This window comes from Mauremys mutica, chromosome 1, assembly GCF_020497125.1.
Source record: "Mauremys mutica isolate MM-2020 ecotype Southern chromosome 1, ASM2049712v1, whole genome shotgun sequence".
Classification (NCBI taxonomy): Eukaryota; Metazoa; Chordata; order Testudines; family Geoemydidae; genus Mauremys; species Mauremys mutica.
In genome coordinates, this window is record NC_059072.1 from 355,123,303 (window position 1) to 355,150,761 (window position 27,459).

At 48.0% G+C, this 27,459-nt stretch overlaps 1 protein-coding gene across 7 annotated transcripts in view; it reads right to left on the reverse strand.

Annotated features, from left to right (window-relative positions):
* SLCO2B1 (solute carrier organic anion transporter family member 2B1) overlaps window positions 1–27,459 on the reverse strand; it is a 186,507-nt gene that overhangs the window by 63,959 nt on the left and 95,089 nt on the right. For 5 of the 7 annotated variants that reach the window (XM_045022735.1, XM_045022742.1, XM_045022729.1 and 2 more), the window contains 4 exons: window positions 11,909–12,046; window positions 11,614–11,776; window positions 9,153–9,374; window positions 1,734–1,832 (listed from right to left, as the gene is read on the reverse strand). In XM_045022735.1, coding sequence (XP_044878670.1) covers window positions 1,734–1,832; window positions 9,153–9,374; window positions 11,614–11,776; window positions 11,909–12,046 — 622 coding nt within the window. Of the gene's footprint in view, window positions 1–1,733; window positions 1,833–9,152; window positions 9,375–11,609; window positions 11,777–11,908; window positions 12,047–17,342; window positions 17,422–27,459 lie in introns of those variants that run through there. The other 2 variants (XM_045022759.1, XM_045022777.1) reach the window with 2 other exon arrangements.

A 27,459-nucleotide genomic window follows, 5' to 3' on the forward strand; every position in this document is an offset into this window, starting at 1 on the left:
TACCACTGCCACCACTTTCTGAACTTTCCCTCCCACCCAATAGCCAATTACATTCCTATCTGAAGACAGCACAGGTAGAGGGAGCTGTAACTCCAGTTACTCAGACATATTCCTCACTTAGCTTTAGTCTAAGGGGATGACTTAGAAGATCTAAGCATCAGGTTTGCAGAGCCCCTGGGACCACAGAACTTTCCAGGGTCAATCCATCCCTTCAACATTGTGAGGCAGGTAAGTCGAGTACCAAGCCACTTACTGCTTCAGCACCTTTTGCCACAGACTTTAAAACTGGGGCTTTGTTTGCTCTGCACTGACATTAACAATCCCACAGCAGTTTTCTTAAGAATATGAGTTTGTCCAGTGTCCTTGACCCAGATTTTCCTTTGCCCCACGGTGAGTAGCCTGCTGCACGTCAGTTGGCTGCTACCTTCATGCCAGAGATAGTTGCTTCTGTAATATTAGGTATCTGGATTGTGCAGAGTTTGAGGGTCCATCAGAGCAAAAACTGTTATATAAATCGAAAAGACGATCTAGGTGAGGTAATATTTTTGATTGGACCAATCTTTTTGATTGGTGCCTGAGCCTGCTCTTCTTGAGACAGCAGCATCAGTTTTGTTCTTAGGCTTTTCCACAGTGCTCATCCCCGTTACAACTCTGCTGACTGGCAAACAAGGCTGTTTCTGTCAGGATGGATCTTCATTGCCCCCCACTACCTTCTGTGGTAGTCTCTAGTTTTGCCTTTGCTGACAGGCTGACGTTACCAGAGTGTTAGAGATCTTTCCTATGCCCAGCGAATCCCACAAATGTTCTCCTAACATAGTGCAGGACAAATAAAACTGAAAAGGCTTCAAGGACTTTAAGGGCAATTACTGCCCCTTTCTCTCCCTGATCTTTGTCTCTTCTCCTTGTTTTTGGTCTCTTTCCCCCCCGTCTCTCCCTCCTCCTCAGTTACCCTGTTTTTCTGCACATTCCATGTCTCTTTTCTTTCTCTCCTCCACTCCTCTTTTGTGTTTCTTTCCTCCCCTTTCGTTTTCACTCTCCTCCTACGCACCCACCTGGAGAGCTGGCGGTGGGTGGAACGTGCATACCCGTGCAGCTCCCATGCACCACTGGCTACGCAGAAGCAGTCGGAGAGAAGCATAATGAATAAGGTGTAATCCTCGTGGGCACCCAGCTAATACAGCGGTGAGCATGGTAAGGACAGATAAATTGCCTCGTGCTGGCAATATTGGAACTGAGCTGCAGCACAGGTGTGAGTGAGCCCCATGATTGAGGAAGGAGAAAGCATGAGGAAAGCATGAAGTTTCTGAAGCAGCCATGCTTGATCTAACTCTCTGGCATTTGTCTGTGACCCTGAGTTAGAAGGGAAGCACCCACTTGCCATATCTGATTACTTGGAGAGTTCTGTCACCGCATTTACTGTACTTAGTTTACCACCCCCGGAATCATGCAAGCCACTAGCAGAATGATTACAGGAAGCTCTGTCAATGCACTCAGGCATATACAAGTGTGACAGCAGAGTTAAAGGAAGCCAGGCTTTGCTTCACTTGATGGCAGATGAATAGCAGCGTCGCTGTACACTTCAGATCTTTTAAACTTCTTTGGCATCAGGATGCTAGCTCGCAGATCTAAAATAACATTGCTTATGGTAACAGGAAAGTTCTCCCCTCCCCACGCACACTCCCATGCACTGCATTGCAAATGGATAATGGCCCTCAGAACCTATATGAACTCACCTGGGAGAACTTTGTCAATGTCCACATAAAAGCGCAAAATGGCAGATCCTAACATGAATGCCACGCCAGGTCCGATTACAGTCAGAGCAAAGAGGATTCCTGCAAAAAGAAACAGAACCTTTCTGCTGAGTGGAAAATGCTGGCTTTGAGAGGAGTGCATCCAGGGGACATGAGATACAAAACCACAGGAAAATAGGAACTGCCAAATGAGGTCAGACCCAAAGTCCATCCAGCGCAGTATCCTGTCTCTGACTGGGGCCAGCACCAGAAAAATGTGTAAGAACCCTGTAGTAGCAGGTGTGGGTTAATCTATCCCCACATTAGGTCTCATCCTGGCATCTAATAATTAGAGATTGGCTTAAACCCTGAAGCATGAGTTCTAATATTCCTTCAAAAAAGGCGGTTACTCACCGTAGTAACTGGTGTTCTTCGAGATGTGTTGCTCCTATCCATTCCAGTTAGGTGTGCGCGCTGCGCGTGCACGGCTCTTCGGAACATTTTTACCCTAGCAACTCCGGCGGGCCGGCTGGGCGCCCCCGGAGTGGCGCCGCCATGGCGCTGGATATATACCCCAGCCGGTCCGTCCGCTCCTCAGTTCCTTCTTGCCGGCTATTCCGACAGTGGGGAAGGAGGGCGGGTCTGGAATGGATAGGAGCAACACATCTCGAAGAACACCAGTTACTACGGTGAGTAACCGCCTTTTCTTCTTCGAGTGATTGCTCCTATGCATTCCATGTAGGTGATTCCCAAGCCTTACCTAGGCGGTGGGGTCGGAATGAGACGTGGCGGAGTGTAATACCGCGGAGCCGAAGGCTGCGTCGTCCCGAGACTGCTGCACCAACGCGTAGTGGGAAGCGAAGGTGTGGACTGAAGACCAGGTGGCCGCTCTACAGATGTCCTGGATGGGAACATGGGCCAGGAAGGCGGCCGACGAGGCATGCGCCCTTGTCGAGTGTGCGGTGAGGCGGCACGGGGGGACGCGAGCAAGCTCGTAGCACGTTCGTATGCAGGACGTCACCCAGGATGAAATCCGTTGTGAGGAAACCGGCTCGCCTTTCATGCGATCGGCAATTGCCACAAAGAGCTGGGAGGAATGCCGGAAGGGCTTCGTCCGGTCGATGTAGAAAGCGAGGGCCCTGCGGACGTCCAGAGTGTGGAGCTGTTGCTCACGAGGTGAGGCGTGCAGCTTCGGAAAGAAGACCGGGAGGAAGATCTCCTGGTTGAGATGGAAGGCCGACACCACCTTGGGGAGGAAGGCCGGATGTGGTCGAAGCTGCACTTTGTCCCCGTGGAAGACGGTATATGGGGGACCCGCCGTCAGGGCGCGGAGTTCCGAGACTCGTCTGGCGGATGTGATCGCCACGAGGAAGGCCGTCTTCCAGGTGAGATGGAGCAGAGAGCACGTGGCCAGGGGCTCGAAGGGTGGGCCCATCATCTGGGCGAGAACCAGGTTCAGGTCCCAAGTCGGAGCAGGCGGACGCACCTGAGGGTAGAGACGGTCTAACCCTTTAAGGAAGCGGGCTACCATTGGGTTGGAGAAGACAGAGCGACCTCCTATAGCGGGCCGAAAGGCTGACAGAGCCGCCAGGTGCACCTTCAGGGACGAGATCGCGAGACCTTGACCTTTCAGGTACCAGAGGTAATCGAGGACGGTCTGGATGGGGGCCGAGAATGGGTTAAGGCTTCGCTGGTCGCACCAGAGCGCAAAGCGTTTCCACTTCGCGAGGTAGGTAGAGCGCGTCGAAGGCTTCCTGCTTTCCAGCAGAACTTGTTGCACCGCCGCCGAACAACCCCTCTCTGCGTCGGTCAACCACTCAGGAACCAAGCTGTAAGATGCAGCGAGTGCAGGTTCGGGTGACAAAGCCTGCCGAGGTCCTGAGTGATGAGGTCCGGCCACAGCGGAAGGGGAATGGGTTCCCGAACTGACAGCTCGAGCAGCAGGGTATACCAGTGCTGTCTCGGCCAGGCCGGAGCGACGAGTATTACGCGGGCCCTGTCCCTCCGAAGCTTGAGTAACACTCAGTGGACGAGCGGAAACGGGGGGAACGCGTAGAGGAGGGACTCCGTCCATGGCAGGAGAAACGCATCCGAGAGGGAGCCTGGAGCTTGACCTTGGAAGGAGCAGAACCTGTGGCACTTCCTGTTGGCCCGGGAGGCGAAGAGGTCTATCTGAGGAAACCCCCACCTCTGGAAGATTGTGTAAGCCACATCTGGGCGAAGGGACCACTCGTGGGAGGCGAAGGACCTGCTCAGACGGTCGGCCAACGTGTTCTGCACTCCTGGTAGAAAAAACGCTTCGAGGCGAATCGAGTGGGTTACACAAAGATCCCAGAGGAGCATCGCCTCGTTGCAAAGCGGGGAGGATCGAGCTCTGCCCTGCTTGTTGACATAGAACATGGCTGTGGTGTTGTCCGTGTACACCGCTACACAGCGGTCCTGAAGGTGGGTCCGAAAGGCGAGACACGCCAGACGGATCGCTCTCAGCTCCCGGACATTGATATGGAGGGAGAGCTCCTGGGCTGACCAAAGACCTCGGGTGTGCAGGTCTCCTATGTGAGCCCCCCATCCCAGCGCCGACGCGTCTGTGGTCAGGGTGATCGACGGGCGAGGAGGGCGGAACGGAACCCCTGCGCAGACTGTCTCCAGATCCAGCCACCAGGTGAGCGTCTGGAGAGTGGGACTCGGCACCGCCACCACCATATCCATGGGGTCGCGATGAGGGCGGTACACCGATGCCAGCCACATTTGGAACGGGCGAAGTCGCAGCCTTGCGTGCGCGGTCACAAACGTACACGCTGCCATGTGACCTAGGAGACATAGGCAGGACTGCACTGTTGTCGTTGGAAAGGCCTGCAGTGTCCGTATAAGGGAGGCCAACGTCTCGTGCCGAGCCCGAGGGAGGCAGGCTCTGGCCAGATTGGAGTCGAGGACGGCTCCTATGAATTCCACTCTTTGTGTCGGAACTAAGTGGGACTTGTCGGCGTTGACAAGCAGGCCGAGAGACTGGAGCAGATGCAGTATCTCGGACACCTGAGCCGCCACCAGCTCTTGGGTGCGGCCATGAATCAGCCAGTCGTCGAGATATGGATACACATGAATTCGACGACGACGGAGGGCTGCGGCCACGACCGCCATGCATTTGGTGAATACCCTCGGTGCGGTGGAGAGGCCGAAGGGTAAAACCGCAAACTGGTAGTGGGCCTCGTTGACCATGAAGCGCAGGTAGCGTCTGTGGGGGGGGGTAAATTGCCACATGAAAGTAAGCATCCTTCATGTCGAGGGCGGCAAACCAGTCTCCCGGATCCAAGGAAGGGATAATGGTCCCCAAGGTTACCATCCGAAACTTGAGCTTGCAGAGGTACTTGTTCAGCTCCCGGAGGTCTAAGATGGGACGAAGACCTCCTTTCGCCTTGGGGATGAGGAAATATCTGGAGTAGAATCCCCTGCCCTGCCTGCAGGGAGGCACCTCCTCGATGGCACCCACGCTCAACAGAGACTGGACCTCCTGTAAGAGGACTTGCTCGTGAGAGGGGTCCCTGAAGAGGGACGGGGAAGGTGGGTGGGAGGGAGGGGGCGAAATAAACTGTAGGCGGTAGCCGTGCTGGACGGTGTTGAGCACCCAGCTGTCCGATGTTACAGAACACCACGCCTGGAGGAAGCGGGAAAGGCGACTTGAAAACAAAAGGGATGGATCCTGGGGGGAGAGTGGTGCGCCGTCCTCGGGCGTCCCATCAAAAGGCCGGCTTGGGACCTTGAGGAGCCTTGGACGAGCCTTGGGTCTGGTTACGCCGCCCGCCCGACGGTCTGCGGCGGAAGGGGGCCCTTCGATTATTAAATGGCCGAGACCTGGCCTGCGGCACGGGCCGATAGGGTTGTTGCCGGAACGGACGCCTCTGCGTGGCCGGCGTATGCATTCCCAAAGTGCGGATTGCCACTCGTCCGTCCTTCAGGGTCTGAATTCTCGTGTCAGTTTTTTCAGAGAACAGACCCTGCATTTCAAAGGGGAGGTCCTGGAGGGTATATTGTACCTCCGGCGGCAAAGTGGACGACTGCAGCCACGCAATGCGTTGCATGGTTACTCCGGACGCCACGGTTCTGGCCCCCGAGTCCGCTGAGTCCACCGCTGCTTTAATTAAGGTCCTGGAGGCCAGCTTGCCCTCTTCCAGGAGCGCCGAGAATTCTCGGCGGGAGTCCTGCGGGGTCAGCTCCGCGAATTTTCCCAGGCATCCCAAGATGTTAAATGTATACCGGGATAGTAGGGCCATTTGATTTGCAATGCGGAGTTGGAGGCCGCCCGCCGAGTAAATCTTGCGCCCCAATAAGTCCATGCGCCTGGACTCCTTTGACTTCGGCGCAGCGGCAGGCTGTCCGTTACGCTCCCGGTCGTTCACGGACTGGACTACCAAAGAGTCCGGAGTCGGGTGCACATAAAGGTATTCGTACCCTTTAGGCGGGACAGAATATTTCCTCTCCACTCCGCGTGCCGTGGGAGGGACGGAGGAAGGCGACTGCCAGATGGCGGCATTGTTCCGCTGGATTGTGCGGATGAATGGCAGCGCTACTCTCACGGGGGCGTCTGCTCCCACGACATCCGTGATGGGGTCATCGACCTCTTGGACCTCTTCGATGGGCAGGTTGATGGCTTTCGCTACCCGCCGGAGAAGGTCCTGGTGCGCTTTGAGGTCAATAGGCGGGGGTTCTGATGGTGACGCCCCTGCCACCGCCTCGTTGGGAGAGGAGGACGAGGAGTGACCTGGCAGTACCTCTTCAGGAGCCTGCTCTGCGTCTGGGCGATCCGGTGCCAGTGTCTCATGCCCCAACGGTGTACCATGAGCAGCGGTCTGTGGCGTTGGAGACGGGGGTGGCCTGCTGACAGTGGCCTCTGGCACCGAACGCGCCGAGCCTGGCTGCCTCGGTGGAAGGGGAGGCCCCTGCTCATGTTGGGCCCAGGGCACCCAAAACCCCCATTGCTGAGGTCCATGGTCCTGCGGAAGAGACCCCGCTCGGAAGTCTACCGCACTGCCCTCAGGGGAAGCAACTGAGGGTTCCCTCGACGGCCAGGGAGGAGCCCTAGCGGTTCCCGGGCGGACGTCTGGTGCCGGAGTAAATTGCCTCTCCGGTGCCGAAGGACGGTGCCGGTCGTCATGCGGTCTAATAGGCGAACGGGATCTGCGCGAGGCGCGGTGCCGGGAGCTCGACCGGCGGTGCCGGGAGCTCGACCTGCGGCGCCGGGAGTCGGACCTCGAGCGCGAGCGGCGGCGCCTTGAGTGGCTGCGTGATTCTCGATATCGCCCGCGATGCCTGGAGCCGGACCTGGTGCGGTGCCGGTGACTTGGCGACCGGGATCTGGAGCGTCGCCGGGAGTGCGACCGGTACCGCGATTGCGAGCGGTACCGGGACTGCGACCGGCGACGAGACGGGGAGCGGCGTCTCGACGTTGACCGTCGTACGGATCGGGCCCGGGGCGTTGGCGACCGCCATCTTGAGGGAGATCGGGAGCGAGACCGGATCATGGTGCCCTGATCACCTCGGCCGCCAGGAGAGGGAGGGCGCATCATCAGTGGCTTTCCGATGGACTTGACTGCCCGCACCGGCGGTGCCGGTAGCTGATGGCCCGTATCAGCGGTGAGGTCGATCAGCTCCCTCGCCGTCGCGAACGCCTCAGGCGTGGACGGGAGCCTCAGCTCTTCCTCGGTAGGCACCGGGGAGCTGGGCGGTGCCGGACTCGACGGCCCTTGCGGCGCCGGAGTCGACGGCCCGGTGCACCTCTTGTGCACCGCCTCAGCCTGTACCGTTTTAGTCGGAGGCGGCTGGGCTAACGGCTTCTGCTGCTGCTTCGCAGAGGCCGTCTTCGGCACCTTGTGCTTCTTCCCCGGAGAGAGGGAGCAGTGCCGGGTCTTCGGTGCCGGGTGCCGAGACGCGTTGGCACCGGAGCGGCTCGGTGCTGCCGGTGCGCTGCTCACGGAGGCAGGCTTCGGCGCCGACGGAGCTGGTGCCGGAGGTTGGAGAGCCGACTCCATAAGGAGTTGTTTCAAACGAGAGTCCCGCTCTTTTCTCGTACGAGGCTTGAAAGCCACGCAAATGGGGCACTTATCCGACCTGTGCGACTCTCCGAGGCAGCGGAGGCAGGAGTCGTGCGGGTCACTCACCGGCATGGGCCGCTGGCAAGCCACGCAGGGCTTGAATCCCGGTGCTCCGGGCATAAGCCCGCACCGGGGCGGAAGAAGAGGGCTAACCCCTCTAATTCCCTAACTACTATACTATACAACTAACTATACAACTATAACAAGAAACTTAACAAACTATTAACAACTATATACACTAAAGCTATGGAGAACGCTAGGGCTGTGGAGGTAAGGGAGCACTCCACTGTTCCTACTAGCCGTCACGGGCGGAAAGAAGGAACTGAGGAGCGGACGGACTGGCTGGGGTATATATCCAGCGCCATGGCGGCGCCACTCCAGGGGGCGCCCAGCCGGCCCGCCGGAGTTGCTAGGGTAAAAATGTTCCGAAGAGCCGTGCACGCACGGCGCGCACACCTACATGGAATGCATAGGAGCAATCACTCAAAGAAGAAAATGTTGTTACCATTAATTATACCTCTGACTATTCTTGTTATTCATATAAATGTTCCATCTGTCTTTCAATCTTGCTAAGGTCTTGGCCTCATGGCTTCCTGTGGCAATGAGTTCCACAGTCTAATTACATGCCATGTGCAAAAGTATTTCCTTTTATCAGTTCTGAATTTCCCACCTTTTGATTTAATTGAATATCCCCTTGTTCTTTTAAGCAAAAATGAGAAGCAAAATCCTTTATCTACCTCTTCTATACCATAAATTATTTTATATTCTTTTACCATTTCTCCTTTCTAGGTAAACAATCCCAATCTTTTCAATCTCTCTCCATAGGAGCGTTTTTCTATGCCCTCAATCATTCTTGTCTCTCTTCTCTGAAACCCTTGTGACTTCTGCAGTACATCAGGGGCCAAATGCTGACTTCAGTTACTCCTCGTGTAAAACCTCCATTACATTAAAAAATTTACTCAAGATATATACTGGCACTGTTCAGATTAAAAACTGTGCCATTCTCTTTGAAATGTTTTTTGCTACCTCAATTTATCTACTTCAGTTTTTACATGGAAGCCCTCTTATGACAGCTACTGATGAAAAGCATGAACATACATAAGACTCAATTCTTTGCTACACTGAATCCTTGTGAAATATGTTTCAGGAGTTTATGGCATTTATAGGAATTAAACTCTGGAGCAGCCAAAAATTAAAAACACTTGAAGTTTCTTGTAGTCTAAGGGTCTGTTCTTGAGAGCGAAGCAGTCACACCCTGTCATGGAATTGGTCCCTCCAGCCCAGCATAAGAGCTGCTTTTCTTTCTTACCATGGTGGGACTCAATTCTAGTCTTACCTAAATAGAGAGGTGAGTTTCTCTCACTGGCAAAATCGTCAATGTAAGAGATCCCAAAGGGCTGGATGGGGACTCCTCCAATCCCTAGCAAAGCCTGGCCAATAAACAGGATCAGCAGGACCTCGCGGTTTTCTTTCACTGCATGTGGGGTGCAGTCTGTGTCACTGAGGTTTCTGGTGGATATAGCAGGTTGGCAGAGATCAGTAGAATTGCTGAACACACCTGTGGAGGCAAATGCAACACCCCTAAGTGCTCAAAGCCGAAGTTGGTGGATACCTAACCTTAGACATGAAATATCCCCTGTAAAATGGCATCAGATACAGAGCTGCTGTTTGTCTCGATGAGGGTTAGATTGTGGCACTTAGCTACAGCCCCAACTGTGGAGTCACACAGCCCCATGGGGATCTCAGTCAGCGACTGTGCCTCCAGAGGATTAATTCCTCCCCATGCACTCCAGAGCACAAGCAGTGATTGCAGTCTGGAATGCAGCTTGCTTTCTTGGTGCCCCAGCCCAGCTTCACCGCACAGCGCTTTCACCCTGCCACCTAGCATACAGCACAGATCATGCAGTCCCTACACTTCTCCAAAGGCAGGAGCTGAGATAGTCCTTGACTGCTGGCTTTTCCTCAACCCCGTGCTAGCTCCTGGGGCCAGGGAAAATCTGGCTCTTAGTGATTTCTATAGCCATGTGTGGTTTACAAATTAAACAAATGATGGGCTAAATTGGTCCATTCTGCCTCAGTGGAAATTTCACAAGTGTTACACAGGGAAGAATTTGGTACCATATTTGTTTCTTTTAAAAAATCTCTTTATCTAGTCAATAATAACCTACCTAACAACAATGGCAAATACACGTAGATATACATCAAATAAACACGGGGCCTTAATTTAACATCCACACTGGGGACACGGTGCAAGACAATCAGAAACCAAATAAAAATGTATTTTTTGAGCTGTGAAAGATTATTATGATAAAAGAACAATGGCATTAAACGAAGTACAATAACTTTCACACTTAAAAATATAGATGGAGGCAAAAAGGATAAAAATCAAATCCAATTAAAGAGGCAGTCTGCTCTCATCTACACTGACTTTGGTGGAGTTACTCTGGATTGATACCAGTGTGATGGAGATGTAAGAGAAAAAAAAATGGGTATCATAAAAAATTGTGAAATAATAGATAACGGATTTATCATGAAAGTAATTATCTAACTAATTAAGGAATATTGAAAAGTGTAGCATAACAGCCGCTTTTGAAAGTTCTGGAATTTTTGTTGCGTCCCCAAAACAACACTGAATTCAGGATTTTTCCTCTGTGTTTGACAGATCAGTCATCTGACCCAGGAAACGTCTGCCCTATCCAAGGGACTATCATGAAGTGTAGGTTGAACTTGTTTCCATACTTTCGTTAGCCCTTGTTCCCTGGATAAAGCTGTGAATTAGTCACTTCGTAAATCCTCCTTTGGTGGCTGTAACTGAGGATATATTAATGGGAAAGTACAATGCAGACCTAGTCTGTGACCCCAGCTGTGTTCTGGCTGGTCTGTACTGGTGTAGTGACCCAAGGAAACAGGAAAAAGGCCTCTTAGAGAAGTTTCTAAAGGATTTTGCAGAGTCTGATAGTAGGATTTCTATTATTACTGTGATTGGGGATTATGGCTTTGAGGTCAAGGAGCAGGATGACTAACCTCCACCAGCGTATTCTCCTTCCATTCTCATCTTCTCACTTCTTCCATGAAGCCTCTTATGCCAGTAAATCCCCTCCCTGACCTGGTCCTCCGTATCCTACCATCTCCTCCTTCACATCCCTTCCTAAAAGTTACTTCTTCAATCAGGCCCGCAAAGACTAGTCTTCCCCCCAAGGAAGCATCAATGAAATCACAAATAAAGTAAGAAAGATTTAAAATCCGGGCACTTGTGCCTATGGTCACTGCTCTACCACTGCTGTTGGCTGTATCCAATCCTCTTTCTTCACCTACAGTTTAAAGCCCCATCCTGAAAACCTTTGCTCACATATGTATTCTCCTTGATTTGGGCTGAACTCAGTGGGACTACTTGTGTAAGGACAACTTGTGTGAGTAATGATTTCCAGGATTACCCTTTCCTGTAATCTCTTTGGGGTAGGGACCTAGGGTACATTTGGTGCCCTAAATAATCATAACAAAAGAGGAAGCAGGAAGTGGAAGCAGCAGCATAGCTAAGAATGTAAATGCTTTAGATCTCATTTTCATTTGCTCTAACTCCAGCTTAGGAACTGTTTTCTTGTTATTCCTCTCTTGGCTTCACCTTGATCAAAGTTTACCTCTTGGGACAGTACATTTTAATTTCTGAAAACAAAAGTTCAATATCTGCTTCTTTGGCGTCATATTCCACATTTTTATGCTTTGCAATTAATGAAACCTCAAGAAAAGATTTCCCCCTTTACCTGTTCCCAAAAGGTATATACATTTAGAGTACCTACTGGCAATGGACTGGTCATATTCGTAGAGCCCGGTTATAAAGTGAGGAAGAGACATGAGAAACCCAGCTATGGATACAAGAATAGCGCCGCAGCCAATGAAACGGGGCCTGTTCACTCTGCTTCCAAAGTAACTTACAAAGACTATCAGCAATGTGTTCCCAACCTGCAGTAGGAGACAGAGATTAAAAAGCCTCTGAAACACTTTGTAAATGACCTCCTTAGGACAGACAAGAGTACAGGAGAGTTGTGTGGGTGGGATATCAAAAGAGAGAATTTTGAATACAGTAGGGGTTACCTCATTGAAGGAAGCGAGCAATCCGGATGTCTGACTGGATAAGCCAAACCGCTTCTCAATTGTTGAAATTGAGCTTTTCAGATAGCCAGATAGCAGGAGCTGGGAGAGCTGGAGAAATCCATGGCAGAACACAAAAAACTGCAGACACAAAAAAATAATCCACTCAGTGTGGTTGTTTTTAGGTTACAACTTTCAATAGCAATAAACTCTTTTTTCAAACTTTCTTATATTTAAATAAAACAATCACTTAAAATAAGAAGTGTGGTGGTCATTGAACATGTGGGATCAACTTTAAAATATCACTACCGTTATTCATTTCAGAGTGGTAGCCGTGTATCAGCAAAAAACAAAGAGGAGTCCTTGTGGCACCTTAGAGATTAACAAATTTATTTGGGCATAATCTTTCGTGGGCTAAAACCCACTTGATCAATGCATGGAGTGAAAATACAGTAAGCACAAAATATATTATAGCACATGAAGGGCGTTACCTTACCAAATCGGGGGGGTCGGTGCTAACGAGGCCAATTCAATTAAGGTGGAAGTGGCCTATTCTCAACAGTTAACAAGAAGGGGTGAATGTCAAGGGAGGGAAAATTACTTTTGTACTGCTAACGAGGTCAATGCAATCAAGGTGGACATCGCCCATTTCCAACAGTTGACAAGAAGGTGTGAGTATCAGCAGAGGGAAAATTATTTGTTGTAGTGACCCATCCACTCCCAGTCTTTATTCAGGCCTAATTTGATGGTGTCCAGTTTGCAAATTAATTCTAGTTCTGCAGTTTCTTGTTGGAGTCTATTTTTGAAGTTTTTGTTGTTGAAGAATTGCCACTTTTAAGTCTGTTATTGAGTGTCCAGTGAGGCTGAATTGTTCTCCTACTGGTTTTTGAATGTTACAGTTCTTGATGTCTGATTTGTGTCCATTTATTCTTTTGCGTAGAGACTGTCCGGTCTGGCCAATGTACCTGGCAGCGGGGCATTGCTGGCCCATGATGGCATATATCACATTGGTAGATGTGCAGGTGAATGAGCCCCTAATGGTGTGGCTGAAGACCTAACCACATCAGCCACACCATCAAGGGTTCGTTCACCTGACACCCCCCTTGGTAAGGCAACTCCCATCTTTTCATGTGCTATAATATATATTCTGCCTACTGTATTTTTCACTCCAAGCATCTGATAAAGTGGGTTTTAGCCCACGAAAGCTTATGCCCAAATGCATTTGTTTTAGTCTCTAAGGTGCCACAAGGACTCCTCATTATTTTTACTACTGTTATTGAGTGCGGACATTGCTGGCGAGAGATTCCAGAGACTGGAGTAATTTATCCCCAGAGCAGGTACACACTTCTCTCCCACCCTCCAGATACTGGACATTGAGCCTGACCTGGCGGCACTATCCCTGGGGCTAGAGAGTGGTTCAGTCACCAGGTGCCTTAAATCCTTCTCTGCTGAAACTGCCAACAAGAGTGCCAGCTGCGCTAGGGCCAGCTGTGCACTAGAAACTGGGCTTAGAAAATCAAACTGATTTCATATGGGACACGATCAACCTGCACTGGCTTTGACGTGGTGGACAAGAAATGGACGGCTCCATAGCCATTTCTACTTTCCATGACCTGGAACCATCCAGTTGCCTGGCTTTTGCTGGGTTAGAGTCACATACAGAGGAAATGTCCCATGCTTCGGTGTATTTCTTAACAATCATTTTGTTCTGAACAAAGTCAAAATAGAGGTTCCCCCAGCCAAATCTTGAGTGCTTTGATGACTGACTATCTAATCTCAGGGCTCAGCAGAGTGAACAGAGCCACCCCTGGCTATCTGTTACCTGTATTCATTTCAGAACATTATGGGAGCAATTCGAAAAAACTCTCCACTATCAGTGTGGATTTGTGCATCCATCCAGTCCAAATCCAGGATTTGTCACATCCTCTACTGTGTGTAACAGACCACACTACTGCTATTTCTATTTTCAGGTATGTGTTTACCTTAGCTCCCTCTTGAGTGACTTCCCAGTAATACTTGGTATTTCCATAAATCTTTTCATCCCAGGTTATCAAATACTGGCACATATTATTCTCCCTATTTTACAGATCAGAGGATTGATGTACAGAGAGATCCAATGACTTGCCCAAGGAGTTAAATGGGTGATAGAGTTGGGAACAGAACCCAGCTCCTTTAAGTCCTGTGCTCTGTCCCTCAGACCATACCAGCGCCTTCATTATTTGAATGAAAGAGGAAAAAGAGATGTTGACTTTAGGACAGTTGAGGAGATCATAGGCCCCTATTTGTCTTTTGTTGCACCATTTTCTACTGCATTTCACCATGCAGTGTGATAGGGGTTTTATATTAATTTGTTGGATCATGACATCAGGTTCTTTGGCTTGTATGTTCTAGAAAGAAGCTCTTCACCTTTGGAAAGACAACGAACTATTTACAACAATATTAACCCAGTGGTGAGGGGATGGGGAGAGAGGAAACATTTTTACATTAGGAAATGCGTAGGGTCATCTGTGCTTGGGAAACTGATTGATTCTCTAGCTACCTATTGCAGATATCTAAAGTGTCCCCAAAATGGCAGAGATTATGTACTTACTCTCTCTTTCTCTCTCTCTTCCTTCATTAATTGGCCAGCAAGATTGTACTCACAGATTCCCTACAGGTTTCCTCCAGAACAATAACATGGATAGTGACCTTCCCTCTCCCAACCTGCAGAGACTGTTCCTCATGATGCCCCCAGAAAGTTGCTTCCATGAGGTCAAGGGGAGGGAAGAACAAGGCTTCAGATGTGGCATCCTTCTTCCTGTATCTCCTCATCTTGTTCCATCAGACTGATCCTCCTTTCAATGGAATAGAGGGAACAATCTGCCCCCGGATCTTTATGTCGGTGCATATCTATGATAGTTTTGAATTTTGTAAAAAAACATCCTTGTTCCTACTATTGAGGTTACTTTAATGATTTGCTGTGCAGCAGAAGAGCTCTCAAATCTCCATGCATCAGCCCTGCTCTTTGTACTGCAGCATAGACTGCTTACTTAAGCACCTTCTGTGTTAGGTCCCTCTGGACAAGCTGAAGTTTCAGACAACACACTCTGTCTGATTAAGAGGTCATTTTCCTGCATGAGAGTTTCTGATAGAAGATCTGATAGAAGAGATACTGCACATATGGAGATACAAGGAAGGGCAGATAGCAATAGTTAGAGCCAGGCATAACACCAGCTGGCAATATATAGATCTCCTGTACACATGGCTTGCAGCACCTCTACAATTTCTGAACCAATGTGTTAAAATGTCCCATGCTACATCAGTCCCTCTGGGGCAGGGACTATCAAATGAGGATGTATCATATGGTGATGCCAACTAAAACTAAAGATGATAACATCAAATTTGATGGACCTGTGCTCTAAGCCAGAATTTGAAAAATTAAACTTTCCTTTCTATAGCACATCTCCTCCAACAGTCTCAAAGCACTTCTGAAACACGGATAGGCCTCACAACACCAGAATGTAAGTATATTGTACCAATTTTATTGGCTGTGCAATGAGTCAGTGGTAAGAAGAGAATCTAGAAGTCCAGCTGCCAATTGTTCTAACCAGGATGTAAATCCCCTTCCATTTGTAGAGAGAAAAGGTTAGCACATTTGGCCACTATACTTCCAAATCTCTCTCTCTCTCGGTGCACTATCAGGCCAGAAATTGTTGCACTGAAATATCTTCCTGTTCTCTTTCCTTTGTAATACCTTCATAGAAGATTGACAGTGAGAGAAATTGTATTGTCAATCTCATCCCTACCCATTTGTCAGACACGGATTACAGTGCTCCGGTATCCTTGGAGTTTGAAATTAACAAAGCATTTCCACTTGCCACCTCTTGGATTTCTTCTCTTATCACTGGGTAACAGATCAGCATACACTGTAGGCTCTACCAAAGCAGAAGCTTGTTTGTTTGTTTTAAAATTTCTTAGTGACACAGCAATAGATTTTGAAGGCGCTACTAGTTTTTTTGACCCAAGATGACATTTCCTATGGGATTACAACAGTTTTCAGGTGTTAGAAATGTGGGGTTTATGGCACTTAAAAGTAGGTTTTCTTTTAGTTCAGTAAATTGTAATTTACTAATTTGCATTAATCCAGACCAAACACCTGAATCAGAACACGGATTTCAATGTTTCTATGTGTCTCAGAGCTCAACATCTGTTTATATTCATTCTATTCAGGTTCTTACACAGCCCTCATCACCGTGTTAGCTGCGTGCCTTCCAGAAGTGCATTAAGCAACGTGACTAGCAGCTGTCATTTGTGGTTCTTTGTTCTCTTTTCCTCTCTCCAGCAGGAAATTATGTATTGTGTTATTTGTATACTGTGGTGTGTGTTTCTTTTAGTAAAAATAACAGCGCGGAGCAGGAAGATGATAGTTCCTCTCTACGAGCAACACACTGAGTCACAATCAACTTAAAACCAGAAATAGGTCAACAAACAAAAGGAAATCAGAGAAAAATAACAAAAATGAATAATAATTTTAAGGGATTTACTGGAAGAACAATTCCAAGATCCGAAGACATTGGGCCCCAGTCCATTGCAATGGCCTTTGGGGGCAGGATCCTTGGCAGCAGAAAGTTCATTGGAGGATTACAGCAGCACAAGAAAGCCACATTCTTCCTTAAATCAGGGACCCCCAGCAGGCCAGTGCAGCTCCCAGTATGGGGGTGCTTATGAGGGAGGGCCACAGTCAGGGGATATGATGATTTAATGCTCCTATGGCACCCTATGGAGATGAAAGCTGCCCACCCCCAGCAGAAATAGCTGCCTGCCCTGCATTAGCTGATGGATTCTGCCATTCCCTGGAACACACTAGATCAGGTTGACACAGGGAGGTGCAATGTGCCCATAGGGAGCTGGACCAGCATCTGGACGCTTTCTGAGAAGGAAGAAAAAGAGATTTTTAAATTCTTAGATTCTGTGACAGGGGCCCTGGGACAGGGAAACAGACAAGATGGCCTTAGGGCTTTTCCACCTTGTGTGTAGACATTTTAAAAAACCCTAACAAAGCAGAGCACTGTACACATGATTCTCACCAAGGGACTGGTTGAGAGAGAGAATTAACCACCCATGACAGATGTTAGTCAGTCACATCACCTAGTGCACACTGGTGGAAGATGCTCAAGTACTATGGTGAACTGAGTGATATAAGAACCTACCTAGAATAGAATCTCTAGCCTTCTCCTGCAGCTCCAAGGAAAAAGAGGATGATGTAGAGTCCATTTAGCATAAGCAAGACATTCCAGTCTGGTAGTTTATTGTTGCAGCCACAGGCAGAGAGTGGTCACAATCCAGGACAAATGGGAAAATTCTTCCTACCTGCTCATTCCCTGGGAATAAACAGCTGGCAAACATTTTTCACTCGTAACAGCCCCATGGAGACGTATCAGGTTCTGGAGCTGCTTACCTGAGCAAAATGGATGGCATGCACTATTACTGCACTTTGCATCAAAGGAACTCCAAGCATGGTACAAACATTAAGGAATTCAGCTTCATATCACCCCTAAGAGATAGGGAAGCATTATTATCCTCTTTGTGAAGTCAAGGAGACCTAGAGAGATATGTGACTTGCCCAAGGCTAAACAGAAAGTCAATGTTGGAGCTGGGAATAGAACCCACATCTCCTGATGTACCCTACGTGACAAAATTAGATGATATTAGAATAATAGAATATTAGGGTTGGAAGAGACCTCAGGAGCTCATCTAGTCCAATCCCCCCCTCAAAGCAGGACCAACACCAACTAAATCATTCCAGCCAGGGCTTTATCAAGCCAGGCCTCAAAAACCTCCAAGGATGGAGATTCCACCACCTCCCCAGGTAACCCATTCCAGTGCTTCACCACCCTCCAAGTGAAATAGTGCTTCCTAATATCCAACCTAGACCTCCCCCACTGCAACTTGAGACCATTGCTTCTTGTTCTCTCATCTGCCACCACTGAGAACAGCCGAGCTCCATTCTCTTTGGAACCCCCTTTCAGGTAGTTGACGGCTGCTATCAAACCCACCCTCACTCTTCTCTTCTGCAGATTAAATAACCCCAGTTCCCTCAGCCTCTCCTCATAGACCATGTGCCTCAGCCCCCAATCCCTTCTGTAGTGGGGGGGACCAAAACTGGACACAATACTCCAAATGTGACCTCACCAGTGCTGAATAGAGGGGAATAATCACTTCCCTCGATCTGCTGGCAATGCTTCTACTAATACAGACCAAAATGCTATTGGCCTTCTTGGCAACAAGGGCACACTGCTGACTCATATCCAGCTTCTCGTTCACTATAATCCCCAGGTCCTTTTCTGCAGAACTGCTGCTTAGCCAGTCGGTCCCCAGCCTGTAGTGGTACATGGGATTCTTCCTTCCTAAGTGCAGGACTCTGCACTTGTCCTTATTGAGCCTCATCAGATTTCTTTTGGCCCAATCCTCCAGTTTGTCTGGGTCACTCTAGACCCTATCCCTACCCTCCAGCGTATCTACCTCTCCCCGCAGCTTAGTGTCATCTGCAAACTTGCTTAGGGTGCAATTCATCCCATCATCCAGATCATTAATAAAGATGTTGAACAAAACCAGCCCCAGGACCAACCCCTGGGGAACTCTGCTAGATACCATATGCCAACTAGACATCGAGCCATTGATCATTACCTGTTGAGCCCGACAATCTAGCCAGCTTTATATTCACATTATAGTCCATCCAATCCACTCTTATTTAAATTGCTGGCAAGAATACTGTGGGATACCATATCAAAAGCTTTGCTAAAGTCATGGCATATCACAGCCACCACTTTCCCCATATCCACAGAGCCAGTTATCTCATCATAGAAGGCAATCAGGTTGGTCAGGCATGACTTGCCCTTGGTGAATCCATTTTAACTGTTCCTGATCACTTCCTCTCCTCCAAGTGCTTCAAAATGGATTCCTTGAGGACCTGCTCCATGATTTTGCCAGGGACAGAAGTGAGGCTGTAGTTCCCCAGGTTCTCTTTCTTCCCTTTTTTAAATCTGGGCACTATATTTGCCTTTTTCCAATCGTCCGTGAGCTCCCCCGATCGCCATGAATTTTCAAAGATAATGGCCAATGGCTCTGCAATCACATCAGCCAACTCCCTCAGCACTCTTGGATGCAGTGCATCCGGCCCCATGGACTTGTGCATGTCCAGCTTTTCTAAATAGTCCTTAACCTGTTCTTTCACCACTGAGGGCTGCTCACCTCCTCCCCATACTGTGTTGCCAGTGCAGTAGTCTGGGAGCTGACCTTGTCTGTGAAGACAGAGGCAAAAAAAGCATTGAGTACTTCAGCTTTTTCCACGTCATCTGTCACTATGTTGCCTCCTCCATTCAGTAAGGGTCCCACACTTTCCCTGATCTCCTTCTTGTTGCTAACATACCTGTAGAAACCCTTCTTGTTACCCTTCACATCCCTTGCTTGCTGCAACTCAAATTGTGCCTTGGCCTTCCTGATTTCACCCCTGCATGCTCTAGCAATATTTTTATATTCCTCCCTTGTCATCTGTCCAAATTTCCACTTCTTGTAAGCTTCCTTTTTGAGTTTAAGCTCACCAAAGATTTCAGTGTTAAGTCAAGCTGGTCGCCTGCCATATTTGCTATTCTTTCTGCACATCGGGATGGTTTGTTCTTGCATCCTCAATAAGGCTTCTTTAAAATATAGCCAGCTCTCCTGGACTCCTTTCCCCTCATATTAGCCTCCCCGGCGATCCCTCCCATCAGTTCCCTAAGGGAGTCTAAGTCTGCTTTTCTGAAGTCCAGGGTCCGTATTTTGCTGCTCTCCTTTCTTCCTTGTGTCAGGATCCTGAACTCAACCATCTCATGGTCACTGCTGCCTAGGTTGCCACCCACTTCTACTTCCCCTACCAATTCTTCCCTGTTTGTAAGTAGCAGGTCAAGAAGAGCACAGCCCCTAGTTGGTTCCTCCAGCACTTGTATCAAGAAGTTGTCCCCAACACTCTCCAAAAACTTCCTGGCTTGCCTGTGTATTGCTGGGTTATGATATTCTGGATTAGGATTGTTTCCAGTGGAAACTAAGGCTTCCAGTGAGCATGCTTAATTCAAGTTTCTCTCAATGACTTCTCAGTGCATTATTCTGCAGAGTGCCACTTCTTTTGTATCAAATATAGAGGACAAGCCAAGGAAATCTTCAGTTTGTATCAAGATGTGTTCACCTACAGTATGGAGAACAAGCCAGAGAGACAAGTCCCGCCACTTGCTTCCATAATCCTCTTCCTGCTGTTAAAAGTGACCATAGGTTTTGCTTTATATAAATTTTTGCTCTCAGACAAGTGATGTGCCACATATGTATATTAAGTACCAGTGGCTTTGCCTGTGCTTTGGCTGATGAAGCCAAATCAAATCTTTCACTTGACATGCCTGCCAAGTTTTCTGAGTTGCCCAAGATCAATACTCAAATGCCTGTAAAAAATTAACAGTTTTATCAGGAATAGTGTCTTGTCTCCAGAAGGAAGAAATAAATTGGCAGAAATAATTTTCAGCTTTTTGTGAGCTAAGGATTCCTTGCCACTGCAATAAACAGGGAATCACAGAATTGTATGACTGGAAGGGACCTCGAGATGTCATCTAGTCCAGTCCCCTGCACTCATGGCAGGACTAAGTATTATCTAGACCATACCTGACAGGTGTTTGTCTAACCTGCTTTAAAAAATCTCCAATAATGGAGATTCCACAACCTCCCTAGGCAATTTATTCCAGTGCTTAACCACCCTGACAGATAGGAAGTTTTTCCTAATGTCCAACCTATACCACCCGTGCTGCAATTTAAGCCCATTGCTTCTTGTTCTACCCTCAGAGGTTAAGAAGAAAAACGTTCCCCTCCTCCTTGTAACAACCATTTATGTACTTGAAAACTGTTATATCCTCGCTCAGTCTTCTCTTCTCCAAACTAAACAAACCCAATTTCTTCAATCTTCCCTCCTAGGTCATGTTCCTGCTTGACTGTGACCACTGATAACTACTCTCGGGAATGGTTTTTCAACCGGTTATGCACCCACCTAATAGTAGCTCCATCTAGGTCAGGGGTGAGAAAACTACAGCCTGGGGGCCTGATCCAGCCTGGCAACCATTTTAAGCTGGCACTCGATCTCCCACTGGGGAGCAGGCTTTGCCCGCTCCGGCGCTCCAGCTGGGGAGCAGGGTCAGGGGGAGCTCCACACAGCTCCTGGAAGCTGCGGCATGGCCCCCCTCCAGCTCATACATGCTCCTATGGCCCCGCTCCAATGGCCCCCTCCAGCATGCCAATATAACTTGCAGGGGCGGTGCAGATGGGGCACGATGCCTTGCAGATGGGGCATCGTGCAGAGCTGCCTGGCTGTGCCTCTGTGTAGGAGCTGGAGAAGGGACATGCAGCTTCTTCCAGGAGCCACTTGAGGTAAGTGCCGCCCAGAGCCTGCACCTTGAGCTTCTCCCCGTGCTCCAACCCCCTGCCCCAGCACTTATTCCCCTCTCGCTCTCCAACCCTCTCGGTCCCAGCCCAGAGCAACCTCCTGCACCCCAAACCCCTCATCTCCAGCCCCACCTCAGACCCTGCACCCCCAGCTGGAGCCCTCACCCATTCCCCCGCCCCAGCCAGGAGCCCCCTCCCACACTCTGAACTCCTCCTTTCTGGCCCCACCCCAGAGCCTGTACCCTCAGCCAGAGCCCTCACCCCCTCCTGGACCCCAACCCCAATTTTGTGAACATTCATGACCCGCCATACAATTTCTATTCCGAGATGTGGCCCTCAGACCAAAAGGTTTGCCCACCCCTGATCTAAATTGTAGTATATTATTGAGTTATTGTGTTACCATTATACTTTCTTCCATTTCCCTGGGGGAAGAGGATGTGGGACTCTTATCAGAATTGCCAACATGGTTAGAAAACCAGGTTCCTATTTGCCCGGATAGTGCATGACTCTATAAGTGTAAAATAAATAAATAAATAAATCTGTTAGTCTTTAAGGTGCCCTCAGACTCCTCGTTGTTTCTATAAGTAGAAGAATCCCATGCACAGCTACTGACAGGGGACTGACTGGCTAAGCAGCGGTTCTGCAGAAAAGGACCTGGGGATTACAGTGGACAAGAAGCTGGATATGAATCAGCACTGTGCCCTTGTTGCCAAGAAGGCCAATGGCATTTGGGCTCCATTAGTAGGAGCATTGCCAGCAGATCGAGGGAAGTGATTATTCCCCTCTATTCAGCACTGATGAGGCCTCACCTGGAGTATTGCATCCAGTTTTGGTCCCCCCGCCCCGACTACAGAAGGGATTAGGGGGCTGGGGCACATGACTTACAAGGAGAAACTGAGGGAACTGGGGTTATTTAGTCTGCATAAGAGAAGAGTGAGGGTGGGTTTGATTGCAGCCTTCAACTACCTGAAGGGGGTTCCAAAGAGGATGGAGCTCGGCTGTTCTCAGTGGTGGCAGATGACAGAACAAGAAGCAATGGTCTCAAGTTGCAGTGAGGGAGGTCTAGGTTGGATATTAGGAAACACTATTTCACTAGAAGGGTGGTGAAGCGCTGGAATGGGTTACCTCGGGAGGTGGTGGAATCTCCTTCCTTAAGAGGTTTTTAAGGCCTGGCTTGACAAAGCCCTGGCTGGGACGATTTAGTTGGTGTTGGTCCTGCTTTGAGCAGGGAATTGGACTACGTGACCTACTGAGGTCTCTTCCAACCCTAATATTCTATGATTCTATGATTCTAAGTGTAGTTTTTCACAGAAGACTGAAAGGACCAAGGCTCACCAGTGCCTGCTTCTTTGTAATAGATACTATTAGATCGTGTATGTTACACCCATTTGATCCTAACTGATGATCCCTGCTCAGTGCAGGAAGGAGAATCTCTCCACCAGATCCCTGTCGATATACCATTGACCAAAATACATGATATTCCTGATCCACATTTGTGATCTATGTAACCCAGAGCGTGTGCGGGAGAATCACTGGTGCATATGCATTTTATCCACATGATATTTCGCAACATTAACCATTTGAATGGCTGTCAAAATTCTGCATGGCACCTACATGAGATTGGGAATGTTATAATAATATAATTATGTGTATTTATACAGAGCCTTATGTCCAATGACCTCAAAGCCCTTTATAAACAGAGGTCCGATAAGCCTGACATTGCCTCAGGGAGGTAGGTCTTACTGTCCCCATTCTACACATGGGGGAAATGGAGACATGGAATAAGATGGAGCAACTTGCCCAAAGCCAGGCAGCCAGTAAGTTGTAGGGCATGGAAAAGAACTCCTTACTCTCATGGAGCTGAAAAACTTCTTACTAGTTACACTGTCCTAGCATCCTTTTTAATGAATGCTCAAAAAAGACAGATGCCAGCTATTACACTTTGTGCTGTAGGAAAGTTGATCTCACACGGCTTCCTGTCTTTCCAGGAATATGCTGCTGCTATTTTAACAACAGGCTCCCACAGATATTTTCTTCCTTAGCTGGTGATAAAAGCCTGTACTTTTAGGTGTTTTCAGAAAGGAGGGGATGAGACTGTCTGAGGAATCATTTGTTTCCCCACTGAATCAAAACTGCTGGTTCATAACCATAACCAAAGCCAAACAAACTTGTACTAAGGGCATTTTGCAAGGAGTGTCTTTAGCGTGTTCCTAAACAAATATGCACAGCATGCTGCTAGCATAGCCTGGGGGGCAGCTTGTGTAATCTGAATTGTCATGGGGGAGAGGAGGACAGTGCTTGTAGAAGAGAGTCTCCTTCCCCAAGATATTTCTTTGAAAATACATGACACCTGGTGCAAACTGGTGCATAACAGAGGGAAAACTGTAACTTTTCAGAAGTATTTTTTTCTGAGCTGCGGGCATCACTCATCTCTTGGAAGGGAATTCAGTTGTATTCAGAGCTGGCCTGGCTCTACTAGAGGCAGGGAAATCACCCCAACCAACTTGTCAATATAATGGCAGAATTTTTAGCAAGTGGCTACTAACAGACCCCTAGCACCCTCTCCTGCCCATCCCCATACCAGTCTGGGTCTCACAACACTTGCTAGCAGAACACAGGCAGGGTTGACCCTCCACTGTTGGGCCTTACAGCTTTCCTCACAGAATCTGGGCTGGGTTAGTGTTGTTTTCACAGGCATGCAATGGCTCCTCTCTTAATGGTCACAAGCACCCCATGTGACCTCAGGCCAGGCCTGCACATGAACATATTTCAGCCAAATGGGCAACGTGCACATATGTCTGCAGTAGGCAAGGGGATTCAAGGCAAGACAGAGCAAGCTATTTACAAGAGGCCAAGACCTGACCCTTTAACCACAGTAATGTGCAGGTTAACGTTATGAGTAATTCAAATGGATGTTCAGCCTCTGGTCTGATTCCAGCTAGGAATTATGGCAGTAGGAAGTGGCTGAAAACACACAGACACACACTCAAAATATAAAGTAGGAGAAAATAGTTGAGCAGAAGAACTTGTACTATAACTGCAACCTCAAGTTATTTTTATATAGTAGCTGGCCAGGTCCAGCCAGTGCCCATAACATATAATTATATGACTTTGCTGTCAAGCAGACTATATTACACTCATAACTTTGTTTTTACTGACAGGTGAATTGCTGCCATGCCACACACAGTAACTGCTAATAACACTTCACCCGTCCACAGGACCTTTCTTATGAGGATTTCAAAGCCCTTCACATACATTAATTAATTCACCCTTACAACGGCCTGGATTTTGCAGGTGGGGAAAGCCAGGCCCAGGGAGGTACCCTGTGGCAGAGCCAAGTATAGAACCCAGATTTCTTTGCCAAGATTTTAAAAAGTGACTAGTGATTTTGGGTGCCTACATTTTTGGCTGCCCAACTTGAGACACCTTAATGGGGCCTAATTTTCAGAAAGTGCTGAGCTCCTGCTCTCTGAAAATCAGGACCATATAAAGTGACTCATGTCAGGCACCCAAAATATGTAGCCACAGCCCAGTCTTCCTATATTTCCTTGCTGAATTTGTCTCCTTATGTTCATTACAATATTCGTGAAAAGAGCTAAAGAACGAAAGCTAACCTAAACTTCAGCTTTGTCAGCGGTCTTTATGTATTTTGTTTGACGTGCTCTTCTACTACAAAGTCTAATGGCCAAATTCTCCTCTCATGAATACTGGTGCACCCCATCTACTTCAGTGAAGTGCCACTTGCTCTTGTGTAGTTTAGAACAGAATTTAATCCCTAATGTTCACTATATTAAGTCAAAGCTAGATCTTGCTTCTGTAGAACTCAATAGAGTCTTGCCATGGACTTTACTGGAAGCTGCATCAAATCCTTATTTTGTCCACTTTATAATAGGAATTAGTCATTAAATGTTTTAAGGTCTTTCTGGTCTGGTACAGTATTCTCCAGGAGGACATGTATGCATGTTCTTGAGACACATTTTTGTGCCTTAGTTTGAAAATCTACAGTGATCCTGATTCTAAAATTGTCCCCCAGAATGTGAGGAAGTCAGACGTTGATTCTGAAACCTGAGTGACCTAACTTCATGAAAGCAACATAAGGCAGGGGGAAAAGCTTCTCTGTAGAGCATTCAACATGCATTAGGAGTGAATTCAGACCAGTGTCCCAGCAAAGAAGGGCTCAGAAACCAATAACCAATCCCCTAAGCCTTCCAGTCCCGCACAACAACACAGTCCATTATCAGGCACTTTGACCTGCAACATCTGTGAGGAAGATTTATGTGTCTCTCTCATCTCAGGAGAGAACTCAGGAGTATAACTGCTGATTGGGCCAGAATAATGGCCGATTTCAGAGCTTACTTGTGCCACACATCATTGGCACTCTTATTGCTTGTTTCTTAGAGATTACTAATTTGTTTCAGTGCATGTCACTTCGTAGGCATTCACTTTGTTTTACTTGCACTTGGACGTCCATGAGAACAAAATAAAGTTGATGAGAATGACGGTTTTGTGGCTAACTCATAGGACTGTGTCAGGTAATCTGGGTTACATTCTTGGCTCTCCCACAAACTCCCTGTGTGACTGTGGGTACGTCACGAGCCTCAGCTTCTCCATCTGCAAAACAGGGATAATGATACTCTCCTACCTCAGAGCGGGTTGTGAGGCAAAATTCATTAATGTTTGTAAAACACTTTGAAAAGTCTCATTGTTAGGCAGGGCAATGCCTGTTTTACTCCAGTGCTTTAAAACAAAGCCTTGGCCATGTAACTTGATAACATAATAAAATTATCTAATAAGAAAGTATCAGGTAATCAACTTCATGCTCTAAATGTATGGCATTGTTTGTCCCAGAATCTCAAAGCACTTTGCAAATATTAATTAATCAAATCTCACAGCTCTGATCCCATCAGGTAATAAGTATTATTACAACCCCTTTGTGACTGAATGCACCCCTATGTTCACACCCTACACACTATTGTAATAAACTTTGTACAAAATATGAAATCCCCTGTATGATGTTGATAGCACATGTTCAAAGCCACGTATTAGGCAGGAGTGATTAAGCAAGTCTGTTTTAACCAAAGAGACTGTATTTACCTTAATTTACATATAATAGTAAACAAGGTCCTTGAGATAGTAAAAGGGTGACAAGGCAAATCTGCATTTTAGCATACACAGGGAAGAAGAAAGAGCATGGGGGCCTGGTTACCCCCAGACTCCACAACACCCTCTTTACTGTTTGAATACAATTTGTTTTGAGGGGTAAATCTCTGATGAATCCACTTCAAAGGTGACTGGACTATAAAAGAGGGGCAAACCCACCCTAGGTATTTCGTGCTTGCTCACTCTTTCACCTAACAAGACAAAGGAACCGACCCTTTGGATTTTGAGAGCAGATCTTGAGTTGAGAATCTGGTCAGCCCCATTGCTGGGAACATGTGGTAAGAATTTTACCTGAACCAAGTCTAGTTTGTTAAGGTTTCGCACTAGAAAGCATTTTATCTTGATTTCTCTTGTAGCTGTTTCTGAGTTGAACACCTTATACTTGTACTCACTTAAAATCTCTCTCTTTGTAGTTAAATAAACTTGTTTTATTCTTTAATCAAAACCAATCCAGTGTTGTGTTTAATCTGATTGTTTGTTAACGCCAATTAAAGTAGCAAACTGCTGTACACTGACCCCTTACAGGGGCAACAGACCTAAAACATCTGAACTGTCCAGGAGAGGAGAAGGCTGGACATGCAGAACACATATTTTTGGGGGAAATTCGGAACCGGGAGTGTGTTGGGGGTCACCCTGCAGGTACTAAGCAAAGCTGCTGGAAGCAGAGAGTGGCCGGTGTGTTGCTGGCAGGCCGCTGGCGTCAGAGTTGCTGAACCAAGACTGCAGTTACACAGACACTCAGGGTGCGACCTGCATGCTGTTTGGCTGTTTGTGAGTAGCCCAGCTTGGAAGCTACATTAGCAAGGCTTTGTGAGGGATGCAAGGTTGCAGCCAGGGCCAGTGCAACCACTTAGGCAACCTAGGCGGTCGCCAAGGGCACTGGGATTTGGGGGGCACCATTTTCTTCTGCAGCAACCGTGGCGGCCGGATCTTCGGCCGCCCCTGTCACTGCCAGCATT